At 44.8% G+C, this 17,988-nt stretch overlaps 1 protein-coding gene across 24 annotated transcripts in view; it reads left to right on the top strand.

Moving 5' to 3' along the window:
* The window catches only part of MAP4 (microtubule associated protein 4), a 174,622-nt gene that overhangs the window by 123,885 nt on the left and 32,749 nt on the right, over positions 1-17,988 (top strand). The window contains exon 1 of one of the 24 annotated variants that reach the window (XM_066246040.1): positions 9,496-11,004. The exons of 22 other annotated variants lie outside the window; for them this stretch is intronic. In XM_066246040.1, the coding sequence (XP_066102137.1) occupies positions 9,540-11,004 (1,465 nt within the window). In that variant the 5' untranslated portion in view covers positions 9,496-9,539. Of the gene's footprint in view, positions 1-9,495; positions 11,005-17,988 lie in introns of those variants that run through there. One more of the 24 variants, XM_066246037.1, reaches the window with a different exon arrangement.

A 17,988-nucleotide genomic window follows, 5' to 3' on the forward strand; every position in this document is an offset into this window, starting at 1 on the left:
GGAACATCCACACACTGGGTCAACCAGCGCTCTACCACTGAGCCAACCAGCCAGGGCCAAATAATACTATTTCTTAATCACTGTTTCCCAGCTTGCATGATGCAGTTACTAACTCCAGAAATTAAAAAAACACCAGTTGGCCTTAGTAGCCAGTTAAGTTTTTTGAGAGGCTTTGTTATGGGATGGAATTCTGCATGATAGGGACGAGTTGTTTGGGTAAAGCTTGTGCTATGCATGAATTATTTGTACTTAGTAAGGAACACATGCTGTGTGAATAGAGAATGCTGAAGATTGTTATTCGCATAAGATTTTCTCATCTTTTCTGTTTTTATCTTCCATTAGCTACTTTGATGCCAAGGCAGAAAATGGGAGCTTTTCAGCATTTGTTAAGATTTCCAGTGTTCCATCTCGTTCTTTAATTTTAATATATGGATTAGTGCTTTCATTTGAGCAGTGATACAGAGGGTAACATGTACATTTTCTGAAACCTAACCATCTCTTTTTGCTAAGTATCTTCCAAGAAATATAGAAAAAGGATTTGTTCTGATTATTCAGGAAGCAAGGCAGATGCTGTAGAACTTAGGGGCTCTGCTTTGACAAGGCCAGGCTCAGAGAGTACGATAGGAGTGGCCTTTCAGAGTGGCTGTGGAGAGGGTTATGGATTTGGGCAACATTTATTGTTTCTTCTCTGAATTCTCTCATACCTTCTTCCTACAGGTAATCTATACTTTTTTTAATATTTAAAAAGGGTTTTATTACTCATTTTTGAATAGGTAGTACAGTCACATGATACTAAGGGATACAGAGTGAAATGTAAATGTGCTTTTTTCCATTTACCCCCACCCAAATTTTTCTCTCCTATGGAAGCTGGTGTTAACATTGTCCTTCCTGCACAGCCTGACTAGGTGGTGGTACAGTGGATAGGGCATTAGACTGGGATGCAGAGGACCCAGGTTCAAAACTCCAAGGTCGCCGGCTTGAGTGTGGGCTCACCAGCTTGAGCACGGGGTCGCTGGCTTGAGTATGGGATCATAGACATGACCCCATGGATGTTGTCTTGGGACCAAAGGTTGCTGGTTTGAAGCCCAAGGTCGCTGGCTTGAGCAAGGGGTCACTCACTCTGCTGGAGCCCCCCGATCAAGGCACATATGAGAAAGCAATCAGTGAACAACTAAGGTGCTGCAATGAAGAATTGATTCTTCTCATCTCTCTCCCTTCCTGCCTGTCTATCCCTATCTGTACCTCTCTCTCTCTCTCTCTCTCTCTCTCTCTGTCTCGTTCTCTCACTCAAAAATAAAAAGAAGCAATGACATATATTTTTTCTGGTTTTATATAAATGAGGTATCACACAGTAAATACTACTATGTGACTTGCTTTTTCTTTTTTAGTTTTATTTACTAACTGATTTTAGAAAGACAGGAAGGCAGTGAGAGAGAAACATTGATTTGTTGTCCCACCCACCAGTGCATTTTTTGGTTGATTTCTTTATGTGCCCTGACCTGAGATCAAACCATCAAACTTGGTGTATCGGAACAAGGTTCTAACTAACTGAACTATCTGGCCGAGGCTGTGTGCTTTGCTTTGCCAACTTAATTATTTTAGATAGAGCTTTTCAAATCGGTACAAGGAAAGGAGCCTCAATATTTTTAATAGCTGTGTAGTATTTTATTGTAAAGATATATTCTAATGTCTTTTACCTCTTCTTTATTGATGGACATATAGGTATTTTCCTATTTTTCTCAGAAACAAGGTACATAAAATATATTTGTGTATACAGAATGCCATACTTGTACAAGGATAATAAAAAAGGACTCTGAAGTAGGCTCTCAAGTTTGAGGAATATATATTCATAATTTTGATAGGTATTGGCAAATTGTTTCCCATAGGGCCACAAAGATATACCAGAGCTATTCCTCACCCTCAACATAGACCACCAGCACCTGTTCCCCTGCTCTTTCTCCACTAGGGTGACTTTTTTTGTTTGTTTTATGTGCTGATCTAAATAGGTGAAAAATTATTTCTTAGTATAGCCTGACCAGGCTGTGGCGCAGTGGATAGAGCATCGGACTGAGATGCAGAGGACTCGGGTTCAAGACCCTGGGGTCGCCAGCTTGAGCACGGGCTCATCTGGTTTGAGCAAAGCTCACCAGCTTGGACCCAAGGTCGGTAGCTTGAGCAAGGGGTTACTCAGTCTGCTGTAGGCCCACAGTCAAGGCACATATGAAAAGCAATGAATGAATAACTAAGATGTCACAGCGAAAAACTGATGATTGATGCTTCTCATCTCTCTCCGTTCCTGTCTGTCCCTATCTATCCCTCTCTCTGATTCTCTCTCTGTCTCTTAAAAAAATAATAATTATTTCTTGGCATAGACTTTGTGTTTTACTTACTTATTCCTTGTTTACTAGCAAGTTTATAAAAGCCATCATAACTATTTATAAAAATATTTTATTTTTATTTTTAAATTTTCACATTTTGAATCTTTGTTCAAATCTAGAATCTGTGTGTTTGTGCATGTGTGTTTTGTTTATTAGATGGGAGGTAGAGTTATTTGGTCGTCCCACTATCATTTGAATAATCTGTCTCCCTTTGTATAATCTCCCATCTTTGCTGTGCCCTAAATTCCTGTTTTTGAACTTTCTTATCTGATTCATTTGTCTTTTTAGTGAGGCTTCAATAATACAACATAGTTTAATAATATATTTTAATATCTACTAGATCTATCCCCATGTCTCACCCTCTTATTTATGTATGTATGTATGTATGTATGTATAATATGTATTTAATGAGACAGACAGGAAAGGAGAGAGATGAGAAGCATCAACTTGTAGTTGTGTTACTTAGTTGTTCATTGATTGCTTCTCATAGATGCCTTGATGGAGGAGGGGGGGTTCCAGCTGAGCCAGCGACCTTGGGCTTTAAGCCAATGACCATGGGATCATTTCAGTGATCCCGCATTCAAGCTGGTGACCCCGTGCTCAGGCCAGATGAGCCTACACTCAAGCCGGTGACCTCAGGGCTCTGAACCTGGGACCACAGTGTCCCTGGTTGGCACTCTCTGGTTTGGGGAAACTTTAGCAGAAGGTTTCTTCACATATTATGCATGTTATTCTAAGCAGGGAACATTGAGATACTTTGGGAAATCTGAGCTAAACTTGTCAGTAAAGGACTTATTGTGGGACTGTGCTTTTTGTGAAGTTTGAAGGGCAATCGTAATGGACTGTAGTGTCTGCTGTAGTTCCACAATAGTTGTGTGCCTGGAAGCCAAGGAGAGCTGTGAGTGACAGTGCACTTAGCACGCTGTGCTGTGAGTGGGACTGTTGTGGATACGTATGGAGAGTCCCTTTCCTCTGCTGCAGTGACAGCCGTGCCTCCTTTTTCAGCTGGTTTCATTTCTTTTTATTTAGTTTGCTTGAACCCATTGACTGTCTTCCAACAGCTGGGAATGTCCATTTATGATGAGAAATTCTCTTGCTGTGAAACTTGAAGTAATTTATAAAGTCTAACTTATTCATTTTAGAGAGGGTAGAGAGAGAGAGAAAGAAAGGGAGAGAAAGAGAGAGAAAGAAAGAAAAGGGGGGAGAAGCAGGAAGCATCAACTCCCATATGTGCCTTGACTGGGCAAGCCCAGGGCTTCGAACCAGTGACCTCAGCATTCCAGGTCGATGTTTTATCCACTGTGCCACCACAGGCCAGAATTTATAAAGTCTAAATCCTAACAGTTTCAAGGCCAAGTACATAAATAAAATATGTGCAGCAGATGAAAAAACGAGTGGTAATTTTAGAACATGTTACAATTTTTGTTTTTGTATTTTTCTGAAGTTGGAAACGAGGAGGCAGTCAGACAGACTCCCGCATGCGCCTGACCGGGATCCACCCAGCATGCCCACCAGGGGGCAATGCTCTGCCTATCTGGGGCGTTGCTCTGTTGCAACCAGAGCCATTCTAGCACCTGAGGCAGAGGCCATGGAGCCATCCTCAGTGCCCGGGCCAACTTTGCTCCAATGGAGCCTTGGCTGCGGGAGGGGAAGAGAGAGACAGAGAGGAAGGAGAGGGGGAGGGGTGGAGAAACAGATGGGCGCTTCTCCTGTGTGCTCTGGCCGGGAATCGAACCCGGGACTCCTGCACACCAAGCCGACGCACTACCACTGAGCCAACCGGTCAGGGCTAGAACATGTTACAATTTTACAAGTAGAGAAGTACCCATTTAGTAATGTCTTTTCTTAACAGTAGTGCCATTTATGAAGTTCCTTTCCTTATTGCTTCCTTCCCACTTATTCTCTCATTCTCTGGCCTTTTTTGTCTTACTGGCTACATATTAATGAAGTTTATTGAAAATTTTATATTTTACACAACTAAAAATAAATGTACTTTGTGCTCAGTACTATATTAAATTCTTCTCACCCTCAATCAATCCTGTGCTACTATTCACCTTATTTTATAATAAGAGCAGTTAATATTCTTTGAAATGAGTTTAGTAAATTTTGATTATTCTACTTAATTATATATTTATTTATTTATTTATTTATTTATTTATTTATTTATTTATTTATTTTAGTGAGAGGGACAGATAGGGACAGACAGGCAGGAAGGGAGAAAGAGAAAGAGGAGAAACATAAATTCTTTGCTACAGCACCTTAGTTGTTCATTGATTGTTTTCTCATATGTGCCTTGACTGGGGGAGTGGCTACAGCAGAGCCAGTGAACCCTTGTTCAAGCCAGCAACTTTGGGCTCAATTCAGTGACTTTGGGCTTCAAGCAAGCAACCTTTGGGCTCAACCCAGTTACCATGGGGTCGTGTCTATGATCCTATGCTCAAGCCAGCAAACCTGCACTCAAGCTGATGAGCCCACACTCAAGCCAGCAAGCTCAGATTTTCAAACCTGGGTCCTCTGTGTCCCAGTCCGACACTCTATCCACTGTGCCACCACCTGGTCAGGCATTAACTCACAATTTGAGCTTAGAGAAACCATTGCATTCTTTTCCTTTCTGGATCCCATTTGCTTTTCTGTAAAATAAGAGGATTAAGTTGGAGGAGCGCCATCATTCTGGGTCTGTACCATAGAACATATGTCAGTGTCTTTGTAGTGCTGATTTCATGAATGGCCCTGGATCTAAAAGATGTGGAGAATGGGATGTTACTTTCTTTTAAGTAGTTCCTCCAGATTTTGACAGCTACCTTTTCTTTTCTCTTGTTTCTTAATTCGTTGCCAAAATTAGAGTTTGTATGGTGTTTCTTGTAGTTGGTGATTTGTTTCTGTGTGTGTGTGTGAGAGAGAGACAGAGACAGAGACAGAGAGAGGGACAGAGAGACCTGAAGGAAGAGAGATGAGAAGCACCAACTCCCTGCATTGGCCCTTCAGTTGCTCATCGGTTGCTCCCTCACACTTGCCTCGACCGGGGGGCCATAGCAGACCGAGTGACTCCTTGCTCAAGCCGATGACCTCGGGATTCGAACCTGGGCCTTCCACGTCCCAGTCTGATGCTCCATTCACTACACCACCACATGTCAGGCCTGTTTACCTTTTCTATCAAAGATCCTGTGCCACTAATTCCCAAGTCCAGGAACTTATACTTTATTATATCGTATCAAATTCCCTACTGGGAGACTGAAAACCTACTTCATACCGAAGTACATTTTTTCAGTTTTTATTTCTGTTTTAACCTAGTAGCATTGGGTACATACATTCTTTGTGGTAACTTAACCTTGTGAAATATTTTTTATGTCTGTGAAACTTCACACCTACACAAGGGGTGGATTCTGTGGTGTCCCCATATTATGTTAGGTTCTCCTGTTCTCAGATCCCTGGTGACACCAGCCTTATGTGCACGCCCGAACATCTAGCTGACATGGTGTCTCAGGTACTCGCCGCTAGTTAGGACTTCTTGTCTGGGCTTGTACTCCTTGGCCACTGATTCCCAGACTGCTGCTTCCAGTTGCCCCACTCTTGAGCCCTGGAACTCTGGAGGCTCTGCCTGGTGTAGTAACCAGACGCTGACCACCTCATTCTCTTCCTTCAGGCTAACCACATTTCTCATTCGCAGTACGAACTCCGGTCCCGAATATGTGCTCCGTGGTGACTAGCCACCTTCATTCTCCCAGTTCCTGCATCTGGTCTTTGAGCTGACTCACGTTTTGCTGTTTTATAGAGAAAATCGGTGAGGGGAAGATGTGTGAGATTTGAAGGTAGCAGGGACTTGCAATCTTGGTTATTGCCTTGGCTTTTGTCTTTTTGTTGTTGTTGTTTTGCTACTGGTGGGGACGGTTTGGCTTGTTCTTCGCCCAGGCTCTTCTCTGCCCTTTCAGATTATGGCAGCCATCTCAGATGGTCATTTTCTTCAGAGGTGCTGGAAGTTCCCTTGCGTGAGGAGGGGTGAGATTTATTGTGTAAACTGGCCTCTGGAGCCCCAAGTTAAAATCACATTGTCAAAAAAAAAAAAAAAAAAAGGCCTGACCTGTGGTGGCGCAGTGGGATAAAGCGTCGACCTAGAACACTGAGGTTGCCGGTTCGAAACCCTGGGCTTGCCTGGTCAAGGCACATATGGGAGTTGATGCTTCCTGCTCCTCCCCCTTCTCTCTCTCTCCCCTCTCTCTAAAAATCAATTAAAAAATCAATTAAAAAAAAAATCACATTGTCAAAAAAAAAATCACATTGTCATTTGATATTGCAGCAGACCTGTGATTCTTTGTGCATTTGGAACCTTTATTGCGATGTGACGGTGTTAAAAGTGTGAACCTGGAAGGCACCAAAAAGATTCCCCCATTCTATGGATGAAGAAACTGAGACTAGGAGCAGTTATAGAAATTGCTCAGAATCAGAACTATCATACTAAGTGGCATAGAAATTAAAAACCTGGTCTTCTAAATCCAAGCCAAATTATTTTTTCCCCTACAAAGCAAAGATAGAAGGTGTCATTAAATTGAAGGTGAGGTGTGTGTGTGTGTGTGTGTGTGTGTGTGTGTGTGTGTTGTGGAGGGTGACTAGTTGAGTGGATGGGTTTGTTGAAGCATCTGATTTCTAAGGTATTTTCTAAAACTTCCTCTGGCATGTTTAGACTGCACTGTAGCAACACCAGACGGTCGTAACTTTCATCATATTTTGTACATAATTACATTATTTGGTTATAAAATACATATTTACAAAGATAAGAAAGCCCAAATTGACTTCGACTGGATTGCATCACTAAGCCTTTCTGTACCCAAGGCTCTCCTATCATTTTTCCCCATTACTTAGTAGAATACCAAGCCTGTTGGATCTGTCTGCATTTCATTGTATATCCTCACTTCCTTTGCCTTGGTGAGAGCTTTGTTGTAGAGTAAGATGACCTTAACTCCTGACCAGTATACTTTTAATGTTCTTCGACATGTATTGCTACTAAACTACTTAAGGTCAAGGGGGAGGAGAGGCATATATGAGGCTCAGATTAAATGGAAATTCCTATTTTTTTTTAGCGTTGCATCACTGACACTTATGACCATGAACATAGCCCTGTGTTAGGTACTGAGGTTGATGTAAAGGGCATATGAGGTTGGGTCCTGCACACTAGTTGGGGACTTAAGTAAAGTTGAGAGTAGTATATATAGTAGAGAAGGTAAGTACTTGGGAACAGAGGCTCCAGTTAAGAAATCTGTCCTAGGATGGACACTTTGTAGATCAAAGGAAGAATAACTTTAACTTGGCCTTGTTTTTCTAAAAGCATTATTTAAAAAACTATAACCAAATTATTGTAGTTGATTGCAAATGGCTTTTTTTTAAACTAAATTTTTATTTATTGATTTTGAGAGAGAGACAGGAAGGAAGAGAGGAAGAGGAAAGAGGGAGAAGCATCAACTTAAAGTTGCTTTACCTTAGTTGTTCATTGATTGCTTCTCGTATGTGCCCTCACTGGAGCCAGTGACCAGTGCTCAAGCTGATGACCTCGGGATTTCGAACCTGGGACCTCAGCATTTCGGGTCAAAGCTCTATTCTTTGTGCCACCACACATCAGGCTCAAGCTAACTTTTCTTCATCTTGAAAAAGGATATCTTATGTATTCTTTCTTTTTTAAAACACAGCTGAGATTTTCTTCTTATTATTGATTTTAGATAGGGAGAGAGAGAGAGTCAGGAAGGAAGAGGGAGAGAGGTAGGAGCGAGATGAGAAGCATCAACTTGTAGTTGCTCACTTTAATTCATTGATTGCTTCTCGTACGTGCCTTGACAAGGGTGGGGGAGCTCAAGCCAAGCCAGTGACCCGGGCTTCAATTTAGTGACCCCGCACTCAAGCTGATGACCTTGAGGTTTTGAACCAAGGACCTCAGTGTCCCAGGATGATGCTCTGTCCACTGCTCCATCACTGGTCAGGCTTCTGTATTCTTGATAAAATATTTTGCAGTTTATATCTTAGTATGAGATAGTGACTTACAGGCAAGGCAACAAAGATCAGCTTTGTTCAAGGTAAACAATGGCCTATCTTTTAAGTGTAACACCCCACCCCCGAGAATTTTTTTTGTAGATCGTTTAGTCCTGAATGTACAGTTTATAAACTCAAAAGCCAGGGCAGCAAAGGACCATCATCAATTAAAGAGGGGCACTGGGCTCTGGTGGGTAGGTAAAACACCAGGCTAGACTGCCAGAGCCCCTACATTCCAGAGGTCAGAGGAAGATACACTGCTTCAGTGTGTTACATGGCAACTAAGTGCTCATTAGGCTGGAAAGAGCAGGGCTGGTGCAGAAGACAGGGAGCCTGCTTGTCCAAAGAACCTAGGGGGATCAGGGTCAGTAGTAAAAATATGAGGGCTGTGTTGTCACATGATTGTCTTATAACTGGTTATCTGTCCCCAAAGCCCTGAAACTGCTGTAGTCTTTAAATGAATTTTTATTATAAAACTTCCACGTGCATAATATAACAAATGAAGTTCTCACTGGGCTTTGGGGACTCCAAATTAGTTTTCAAGTGAATTTGGTAAGTTGCTATGACAGCAAATCCACTCTTCCTCTGAGAAATGAATGCCTCCAATTTTCATATTACATTAGGGGTATTTTTAAGTGAAATTTTGAGCAATTTTCTAGAATCATTGTTCTTTAAAGGTTATGGCTGGGGATTGGCAAATGAGTCTTCCATATTTTTAAAACAGTTTTTGAGTGGGAGAATGTAGAAGTGTGCACATAATGTCAGATCAGTGAATGTGTAGGTATACACGGGTCTATATCAGTGAAAGTCAGAATAATTACTATCCTCAGCACCCACATTGGCACCATACCCTGTTTTAAATCGCAGATGTAAGCTGAGTACAATTGTGCAGAAATTACATTTTCAGTTTCATGGTGACATTTGAACATGTAGAAAGTAGCAGATTTTGTCTTTTTTCTTTTGATTCATTCCTTCTTCCTTTTACACATGTAAATAGATTTAGCATCCAACTGTGTGAGCTGAGAGGAGCATTGGGGGACAGATGGGTTTTGTCATTAATGCTGGGGACTTGGTGTGATGTCACCGCCAGATTGTAGGTGGTGTTAGAGCTGCAGTAGCGACAGGGGGAGAGCAGTGGAAAGGACGATGTCGCTCGCAGACAGGCAGCCAGCCTCCCACACGGCCGCGTACAGCCAGCTCGGTCAGGGCGAGCCTGCGGACCGCCGGATGGACTCCCCGAAGGAAGTCAGCCACGCTGGGTTTGAGTGGCAGAGGACGGAAGGCAAGCTGAATGAAATTGGGCTCAATGTCAGCGTGGACGAGCAGCTGAAAGACGGACTTGTGAAAAATACCAGCTTCCTGGAGCCGAGTAAGCTCTGCTTCTTTGAGGGGAAGCTAGACAAAGAGCTCAGCACTGACGTGCAGGACAGGGAGTATCAAGCAAGCTCGGGTCACCTTGAGAGCAGGTATGTGATTTCAGACTCCTGCCGTTCCTCAGCGGGGAACTTGGTACACCAGAAGACAGCCAGGTTCCAGCTGGGACCCAGAGAGGGGCCAGACCAAAACAAAGCCTCTACAGTTAAGGGGATGGTGGCAGAGAAGAATGGGCCAGAGACAAAGAGCCAGCCAGAGCCGGATCTCCCTGGGGCTGCTGACCTCCCTGTTAAGGAGCAGGAAACCAGTGTTTGGAACCCCAATTTTCATCCAGTGGCTCCAAGCTGTCAGGGCTCCTGGGCAGCAACTCCAGGAAAGGAGAATGGTGTCACCCGTGGTTGCCGGGTGATTGGGGTGGGGAGTGATAACTTGGGGCAACTTGAATGTGGGTCCTCACTACCTGTGTCTGTGGCCCGCCCAGCCCCCACTTCTGAGCGTTCACCCACCGCCATCCCACCAATCACTATGGTGGAGGTCACCCAGGAATACTTGAATGCCAGCTCTCATGTCAAAGACCATGGTAAGGAGTTGGAGAAATTGAGTTCTACTGAGGAGGGGGCTTTATTCAACCAAGCCCCCCAGCAGAAAAAGGCAATGCGCCGGGCCCTGTCTGAATGTTCCCACCTCTCAGTTCCCCCAGCTGTCAACCTTGCAGATAAATATCCAGAACCCTCTGCCCAAGAAGAGCTCTCTCCTGGCCTGCTGCCTCTCCCCAGCCGCCCAGCGTTGATTCCTACACCCAGGAAGCCGGGGGCTCCTGCCGTAAGGCGCTCCATGACAGTGTCTGAGGACCAGACAGCTAACTACGGATTGAACCCTGGGGAACTGCCCAGCCTGTCCACCGAAGAGTGCCCTCCTTCCATCTGTGAGGAACCAGTGACCAAGAAGAAAGAAGAATCGACCCACTTGAACAGCCGCTGCAGCAGCAGCTCTGGGAAGAAAGAACTGGGTGCTGCTGGGCTGTATCTCCAGTGTACGCTGGAGCAGATTCCTGAAGTAAGCAGTAAGGAGAAAAGACAAGAAGATGTTAGTGGAACCAGCACAGATTCATGCTCCCAAGTCTGCCAGGGAGGCGAGAAACCGCCAGGACAGGCAGCTCTGGCAGGGACGAGAGAAATCGAGGTCACTGCGACGCAGAGCTCTCCATCGTTCCTGTGTGAAGAGACCCCACGTGATGGTATGTTTCTAAATTTTGCCTCAATGGGGAACAAGCAGGCAGCAAGGAAGGAACCAAAGTGACAGGTTATAGCAGGAGCGTTAGGCAGCCTATTGCTGCTGCCGCGTGTGACTGCCTGGGGAAGGCTTGCTTCTGTGGCGTCGGAAGGTTGCTGAGAGCAAGGCGAGAAAGGGAACAAAGTGAATGTGGCTGGTCAGCCTGGATGTCTGCTGGCAGGACGGATAGTGTGACTGAGTGTGTGGGCTGATGGGGTCAGAGGAGGTGGTGGGCCTTAGAAAGAGAGCCCCTTCCTTGACCTTATGTCACCCCGCCCACGGCACCCCCATCCTTTTACCCCTCAGCTCCCTGCTGGTTTGGATCAGATGGTTCCCGAGCCCTATATCATCCAGTCGCAGCTGATTGGTTTCCTTGCTGAAAATCTGTCACTGTGGAGATTCACAGTGGGTTTATCAGCACTGACCTCCTCTCATTAAGTAGCACAGTCTGGGTGTAAGCTCTGTTTCCTGTTTTGCTTTTGAGAACGTTTTACTTTTGTTCAAGCTGAAAAAGAGCCTTTTAAAGCTGGCTATTTAATATTCTTTTTCTGTTCCTCATATTTAACCCAACCTTGCTTCTTCTGTTTTTCTCTTTCGGTGTGCAGTTTGGTAGGATTTGTGGGGAGAAAGGGAAAGGAGAGAGAGAAACTTGCACTTAATAAACGGAGGTCTTTGTGGCTGCCTTCTGTGTGTCTTCTGGCCCTTTTTTCTCTTCCCCACCCCCATCTCCTCACGGCTCTTATTGTTGGTGGTCTAAAAAAAGCTTGTTTTCCTCTGAGTCCAGTTTGAGCACAAAGGGCCATCATTCACAAGCTTGTTAATGGGGATTTAAAACATGGGTTTTATTTGTAAAAATAGCCTCTTTTACTAGGAACTATTTTCTCTAACATTTATCTCTCAGTACATATGTAATGAAAATGTTTACTCTTTTTCTTTTAAAATTAGATGTATTTTTAGGGGAGGGGAAATTGGAACAGGACCTTTGAAGACTGACAGGATTTTTGTTGTTGTTTTGTGGGGGGAGGGTTCAATGGAGATGGGCAAGGAACCTTCATATGTCCCCTATAGTTTCTTATGACCCCCAAGATGGCACGAATGCTGGTATCCTGTGCTTTGGCTTACTTCTACTTGTGGCAGAAACATAAAGTCCTTGTGGACAGAATTGTGTCCTCTTTTTATTGATCCCCAAGTTCCCAGTGCAGTGCCAGATACCTTCTAGGTGGTAATACATAAAGATTTTTGTTTATTTCAGAACAAGTTCATCCTAGTTCACACTAACAGAAGTTCATACTGATGGGAATGAATTTAAATGACTAACAAACCTCACTGATTCATTTACCTGATAATGTTTAAATGCTGGCTCTGCTAGATACTATACAAATATTCATTTATTCAGCATGCCTACCACATGCCAGTCACTCTCGAGGCACTGGCAATTGTCCTTATCCTCAAGCAATTCATGACCTAGTTGTGGTAGTATCCGTAATAGGATTGTGAATCATGGAAACTTTTTGGAAAAAGGTGGCCTTGGAAACCTAGGATGCCTAGTAATGTTGAGGAAAGCCTTCTAGCCATAGGGACTGATAGAAACAAAGGTATGAAACCTAGATAGCTCATGTTAATTAGAAGAAAAATGATGAGTGTTTACGGGGCACTCTAATAAGAATTATTTGATTGTGCCTGACCAGGCAGTGGCACAGTGGATAGAGCATCGGACTGGGACACGGAGGACCCAGGTTTGAAACCCCAAGGTTGCCAGCTTGAGCATGGGTTCATCTGGTTTGAGCAAGGATCACCAGCTTGAGCCCAAGGTTGCTGGCTTGAGCAAGGGGTCACTGGCTCTGCTATGAACAACTAAAGTGCCCTAACAAGGAACTGATGCTTCTCATCTCTCTCCCTTCCTGTCTATCTGTCCCTTTCTCTGTCTGTCACCAAAAAAAAAAAAAAATTATTTGATTGCAAAGATGGAAGCACACTCAGAGAAACTCAAATTTATAAAAAGTCATTTACAGCCCTGGCCGGTTGGCTCAGTGGTAGAGTGTCGGCCTGGCATGCAGGAGTCCCGGGTTCGATTCCTGGCCAGGGCACACAGGAGAAGTGCCCATCTGCTTCTCCACCCCTCCCCCTCTCCTTCCTCCCTGTCTCTCTCTCTTCCCCTCCCGCAGCCAAGGCTCCATTGGAGCAAAGTTGGCCCGGGCGCTGAGGATGGCTCTGTGGCCTCTGTCTCAGGTGCTAGAATGGCTCTGATTGCAACAGAGCGATGCCCTGGATGGGCAGAGCATCCCCCCCTGGTGGGCGTGCCGGGTGGATCCCGGTCGGGCGCATGCGGGAGTCTGTCTAACTGCCTCCCTGTTTCTGGCTTCAGAAAAATACAAAAAAATAAAAATAAAAAGTCATTTAGTGATGGGCTATAAAAGAATCCAATTTGAAGTGTAGCCAGCCTGCAGCCATTATGTGTGTCTCTCAGGACCTCTGCTTCTTCCTAAATATGTGGTCCATTCTATTCCTTTCTGGAAACTGGTTTTTTTCTGCCATCTCTTACCTTTTGCTTTGTGACTTTGGTCTGCATAGGACATTGGGTTGACCTGGTTGGGGCTCTGTGCCCTGCTTTATGCTACCTTATAGCTCAAGGATCCAAGATTGCATGACTGAAGTTTTCTTTCTTTTAGAAAAAGAGCGAGTAAATCTTACTGGCTCAGATTGGTCCAGACAGCTCTGTGCCAGGTACCACAGGCTTGTTAACCAGTCTTAGCCATTCAGACTTGCCCACTTCATTCATCTGTAAGGCTCTTCTGGAAAAGAGTGTGGGTTGAGCAAACAGGCCAGAGCCATCTGCATTGTGGCAAGAAATAATGGGAGCCCTGGATGGATAGCTTGGTTGGTTCAAGTGTCATCTTGAAGCACAGAGGTTGCCAGTTCAGTCCCTTTAGGGCACATTCAGGAACAAATCGGTGTTCCTGTCTCTCTCCTCCCCCTTCTCTCTCTCCCTCCTTCCTCTCAAATCAGTCAAATAAATAAATAAAGGCTCACCTGCTCTCAGTAGATAAAATGAACTGGAAGACAGAAGATCAAAGACAAAATAAATCCTATTGTGACCATTAGATTCAGGTATTAATAGCAGGTGAAATATCAAGGTCATGATAGGGGAATTATGTCAGAGGTGAAATCAAGTGAAATTGAAAGCTGGATGATATATAAGGGGGAGGGCGAGGGGGGGGTGGGGGGAAGAGTGTGAGAGGTAGAGGTAGAAGTGTGTTGAAGGTGGTGCAGTGGTTTCGACCCTGGGTTTCCTAGCAGATAGTACTGGGAAGGTTCCACAGAAGGGAACAGTTTTGTGCAGCAGTTCTGTTTCAGACTTATTCCCCCCCTAAAACTTTGGGGATGTTTGGGTGGTGGTCTCTAACAATTGGTTGGTATATACCCCTGAGGCAAAGGACCTGAGTCATGGCAAGAAGCATCAGCTGGGAGGAAAGCATCATTTCTGCTTGTGCACAGATCACATGATTTTTAAATTAGAATACCACCCTGGCCTGTTGGCTCAGTGGTAGAGCGTCGGCCTGGCGTGCAGGAGTCCCGGGTTTGATTCCCTGCCAGGGCACACAGGAGAAGCGCCCATCTGCTTCTCCACCCTTCTCCCTCTCCTTCCTTTCTGTCTCTCTCTTCCCCTCCTGCAGCCAAGGCTCCATTGGAGCAAAGTTGGCCCGGACGCTGGCGATGGCTCTATGGCCTCTGCCTCAGGCGGTAGAATGGCTCTGATTGCGGCAGAGTGACACCCCAGATGGGCAGAGCATCGCCCCCTGGTGAGCATGCTAGGTGGATCCCGGTCGGGCGCATGCAGGAGTCTGTCTGACTGCCTCCCCGTTTCCAACTTCAGAAAAATAAAAAAAAGAAAAAAAAAGAAAACCACCTACCATGACAAAGTGACATTGATTCTCTTTGTCGTATTTCTTTCAAGTAAGTAGAATTAAATACTCTGAAACAATTCAATAGATAATCATGAAAGGAATCTGAAAGGTGGAGGGAGAGGGCAGACTAGGTAGGGACCTCAGGGCTTCAGGAAGAGCAGTGCAGTGAGTTACTTGGTTTTCTTTATATTTGTCCATATATCCCAGTTTGGGCACTGGAGCGCACCTGCAACCTGAAATCAACAAGCATAGCGAAAACGAGAGGGGGAGGGGAGGAAAGAACTAGAGAAAGAAAGAAGAAAAGGGAAGAAAGGAAAAAGGAAAATCCTGCTCTTTCCTGCCAAAAAAACAAGAAAGAAGCCCAGTAGAAGTCTTAGTGATGAAGCCATTTCCCTGCCCATATCCAGCAGCAGCAGTGGGCTCAGCCGTCCTGCAGGTACAGTGTCAGCAGAGCTCATGAGGGCCAACCTGTTGTTCATTCCACATCTGGCAGCAGGTGCAGGCTTGGTCCCCTGGCAGCACTGCAGTATGATCCGCCCACACTGATAGGGAAACCCATTCCCTACTTCACACCAGGAGACAGCACCAGGCACACCTATAGGCCTGATGTCTTCTAGCCTTCTTCCTAGTAACAGAGTGGCCTAGGTAGGATTCCTTCCCTCCAGCAGCAGAAGGCAATTAAGGTAGGTGCTCTCCGCTCCTAGCAGCACTTGTTGGCCTTATGTCTTCCAGGCCTCTATCCCAGGGCAGAAAAAGATCTAGATAGAGCATCGGACTGGGATACAGAGGACAGGACGCAGGTTCGAAACCCCAAGGTTGCTGGCTTGAGCATGGGCTCAACAGCTTGAGTGTGGGGTCACCAGCTTGAGAAAGGGGTCACTGATTCAGCTGTTACCCCCCTGCCCCCGCCGTCAAGGCACATATGAGAAAGCAATCAATGAACAACTAAGGTGTTGCAAGGAAAAACTGATGCTTTTCATCTCTCTCCCTTACTATCTGTCCCTATCTGTCTTTCTGTCTCTCTCGCTTAAAAAAAAACAAAAACAAAAAAAACATGTTAAACATAAGAAAATAGGTAGGTTAAAAGTAAAAAAAATGGAAAAAATATATAATGCTAACTAACATTAATTTTCTTTAAAAGTGGCGGGTTATGCTCTGGCCGGTTGGCTCAGTGGTAGAGTGTCGGCCTGGCGTGCAGGAGTCCCGGCTTCGATTCCCGGCCAGGGCACACAGGAGAAGCGCCCATCTGCTTCTCTACCCCTCCCCCTCTCCTTCCTCTCTCTTTCTTCCCCTCCCTCAGCCGAGGCTCCATTGGATCAAAGATGGCCCGGGAGCTGAGGATGGCTCCGTGGCCTCTGCCTCAGGTGCTAGAATGGCTCTGGATGCAACAGAGCGACGCCCCAAGATGGGCAGAGCATCGCCCCCTGGTGGGCTTGCCGGGTGGATCCTGGTCAGGCGCATGCGGGAGTCTGTCTGACTGCCTCCCGGTTTCCAGCTTCGGAAAAATGCAAAAAAAAAAAAAAAAAGTGGCTGCTTATATTAATATCAGACAAAAGATCAGTTCACCAAGAAGACATAGCAATTCTAAATGTATACATGCCTCCCCCCCCCAAAACAGAGTTTCAGAATACAAGAATCAGAACCTGATAGAGTTGTAGGAAGAAATAGTCAAATCCACAATTATAGTTGGGGACGTTGTATATCTCTAAGCAATTGACAGAATAGAATATTCATAAGGTAAAGAGGTCAGTATTACCAAACAACAAGATCCAATTCACATTTATAGAAATTCCACCTAGTAACAGCAGTATGGCTAAAGGCAGCTCTCCAAAAAGATAAGATGCAATAACAAAAGTCCCAAGGAACATTCACTAAGGTGGATCCTGGGTCATAAAACAAATAAAAATACATTTAAAGGATTGAAGTCATATGGAATATACAGAATGTGTCTGCTCATAATGGAATCAAATTAGAGACCAATAACAGAAAGACCACAATAACATTCAAACACAGAAATTAAGCAGTACACTTCTAAATAATCTATCAGTCAGACAGGAAGTTCTCAAAACAAATTTTTTTAAAAAAGATTTTATTTATTGCCTGACCAGGTGGTGGCGCAGTGGATAGAGCGTCGGACTGGGATGCGGAAGGACCCAGGTTCGAGACCCCGAGGTCACCAGCTTGAACACAGGCTCATCTGGCTTGAGCAAAAAGCTCACCAGCTTGGACCCAAGGTCACTGGGTCCAGCAAGGGGTTGCTCGGTCTGCTGAAGGCCCACGGTCAAGGCATATATGAGAAAGCAATCAATAAACAACTAAGAAGTCGCAATACGCAACAAAAAACTAATGATTGATGCTTCTCATCTCTCTCTTCGTTCCTGTCTGTCTGTCCATCTCTGCCTATGTAAAAAAACAAAAAAACAAACAAACAACCAAAAAAAAAGATTTTATTTATTGCCTGCCAGGTGTTGGCACAGTGGCTAGAATGATTGACCTGGAACATTAAGGTCCCTGGTTCGAAACCCAAAGGTTGCAATTGAACATGGGGTTGCCGGCTTGAGCTCAGGATCATCAACATGATCCCATGGTCACTGGCTTGAAGCCCAAGGTCGCTGACTTGAGCAAGGGGTCAGTGGCTAAGCTTGAGACCTCCTGTCGAGGTACATATGACAAGCAATGAATGAACAACTAAAGTGAAACAACTACGAGTTGATGTTTCTCTTCCCTTTCTCCCTTCCTGTCTCTCAAATCAACAAAAATAAATAATAAAAGAAAATATTTTATTTATTGATTTTACAGAGGGGTGGGGAGTGAGAAGCATCAACTCCTAGCTGCTTCACTTTAGTTATTCATTGATTGCTTGTCATATGTGGCCTGCTTGGACAAGCCCAGGGCCTCAAACCAGCAACCTCAGCGTTCCAGGTCGACTCCCTCTATTCACTACAGTCACCGCCACAGGCTAGGCTCAAAACAAATTTTAAAAATAACAACTGCCTGGTGGCCCTGGCCGGTTGGCTCAGCGGTAGAGCGTTGGCCTAGCGTGC

Source organism: Saccopteryx bilineata, chromosome 10, assembly GCF_036850765.1.
Source record: "Saccopteryx bilineata isolate mSacBil1 chromosome 10, mSacBil1_pri_phased_curated, whole genome shotgun sequence".
NCBI lineage: Eukaryota > Metazoa > Chordata > Mammalia > Chiroptera > Emballonuridae > Saccopteryx > Saccopteryx bilineata.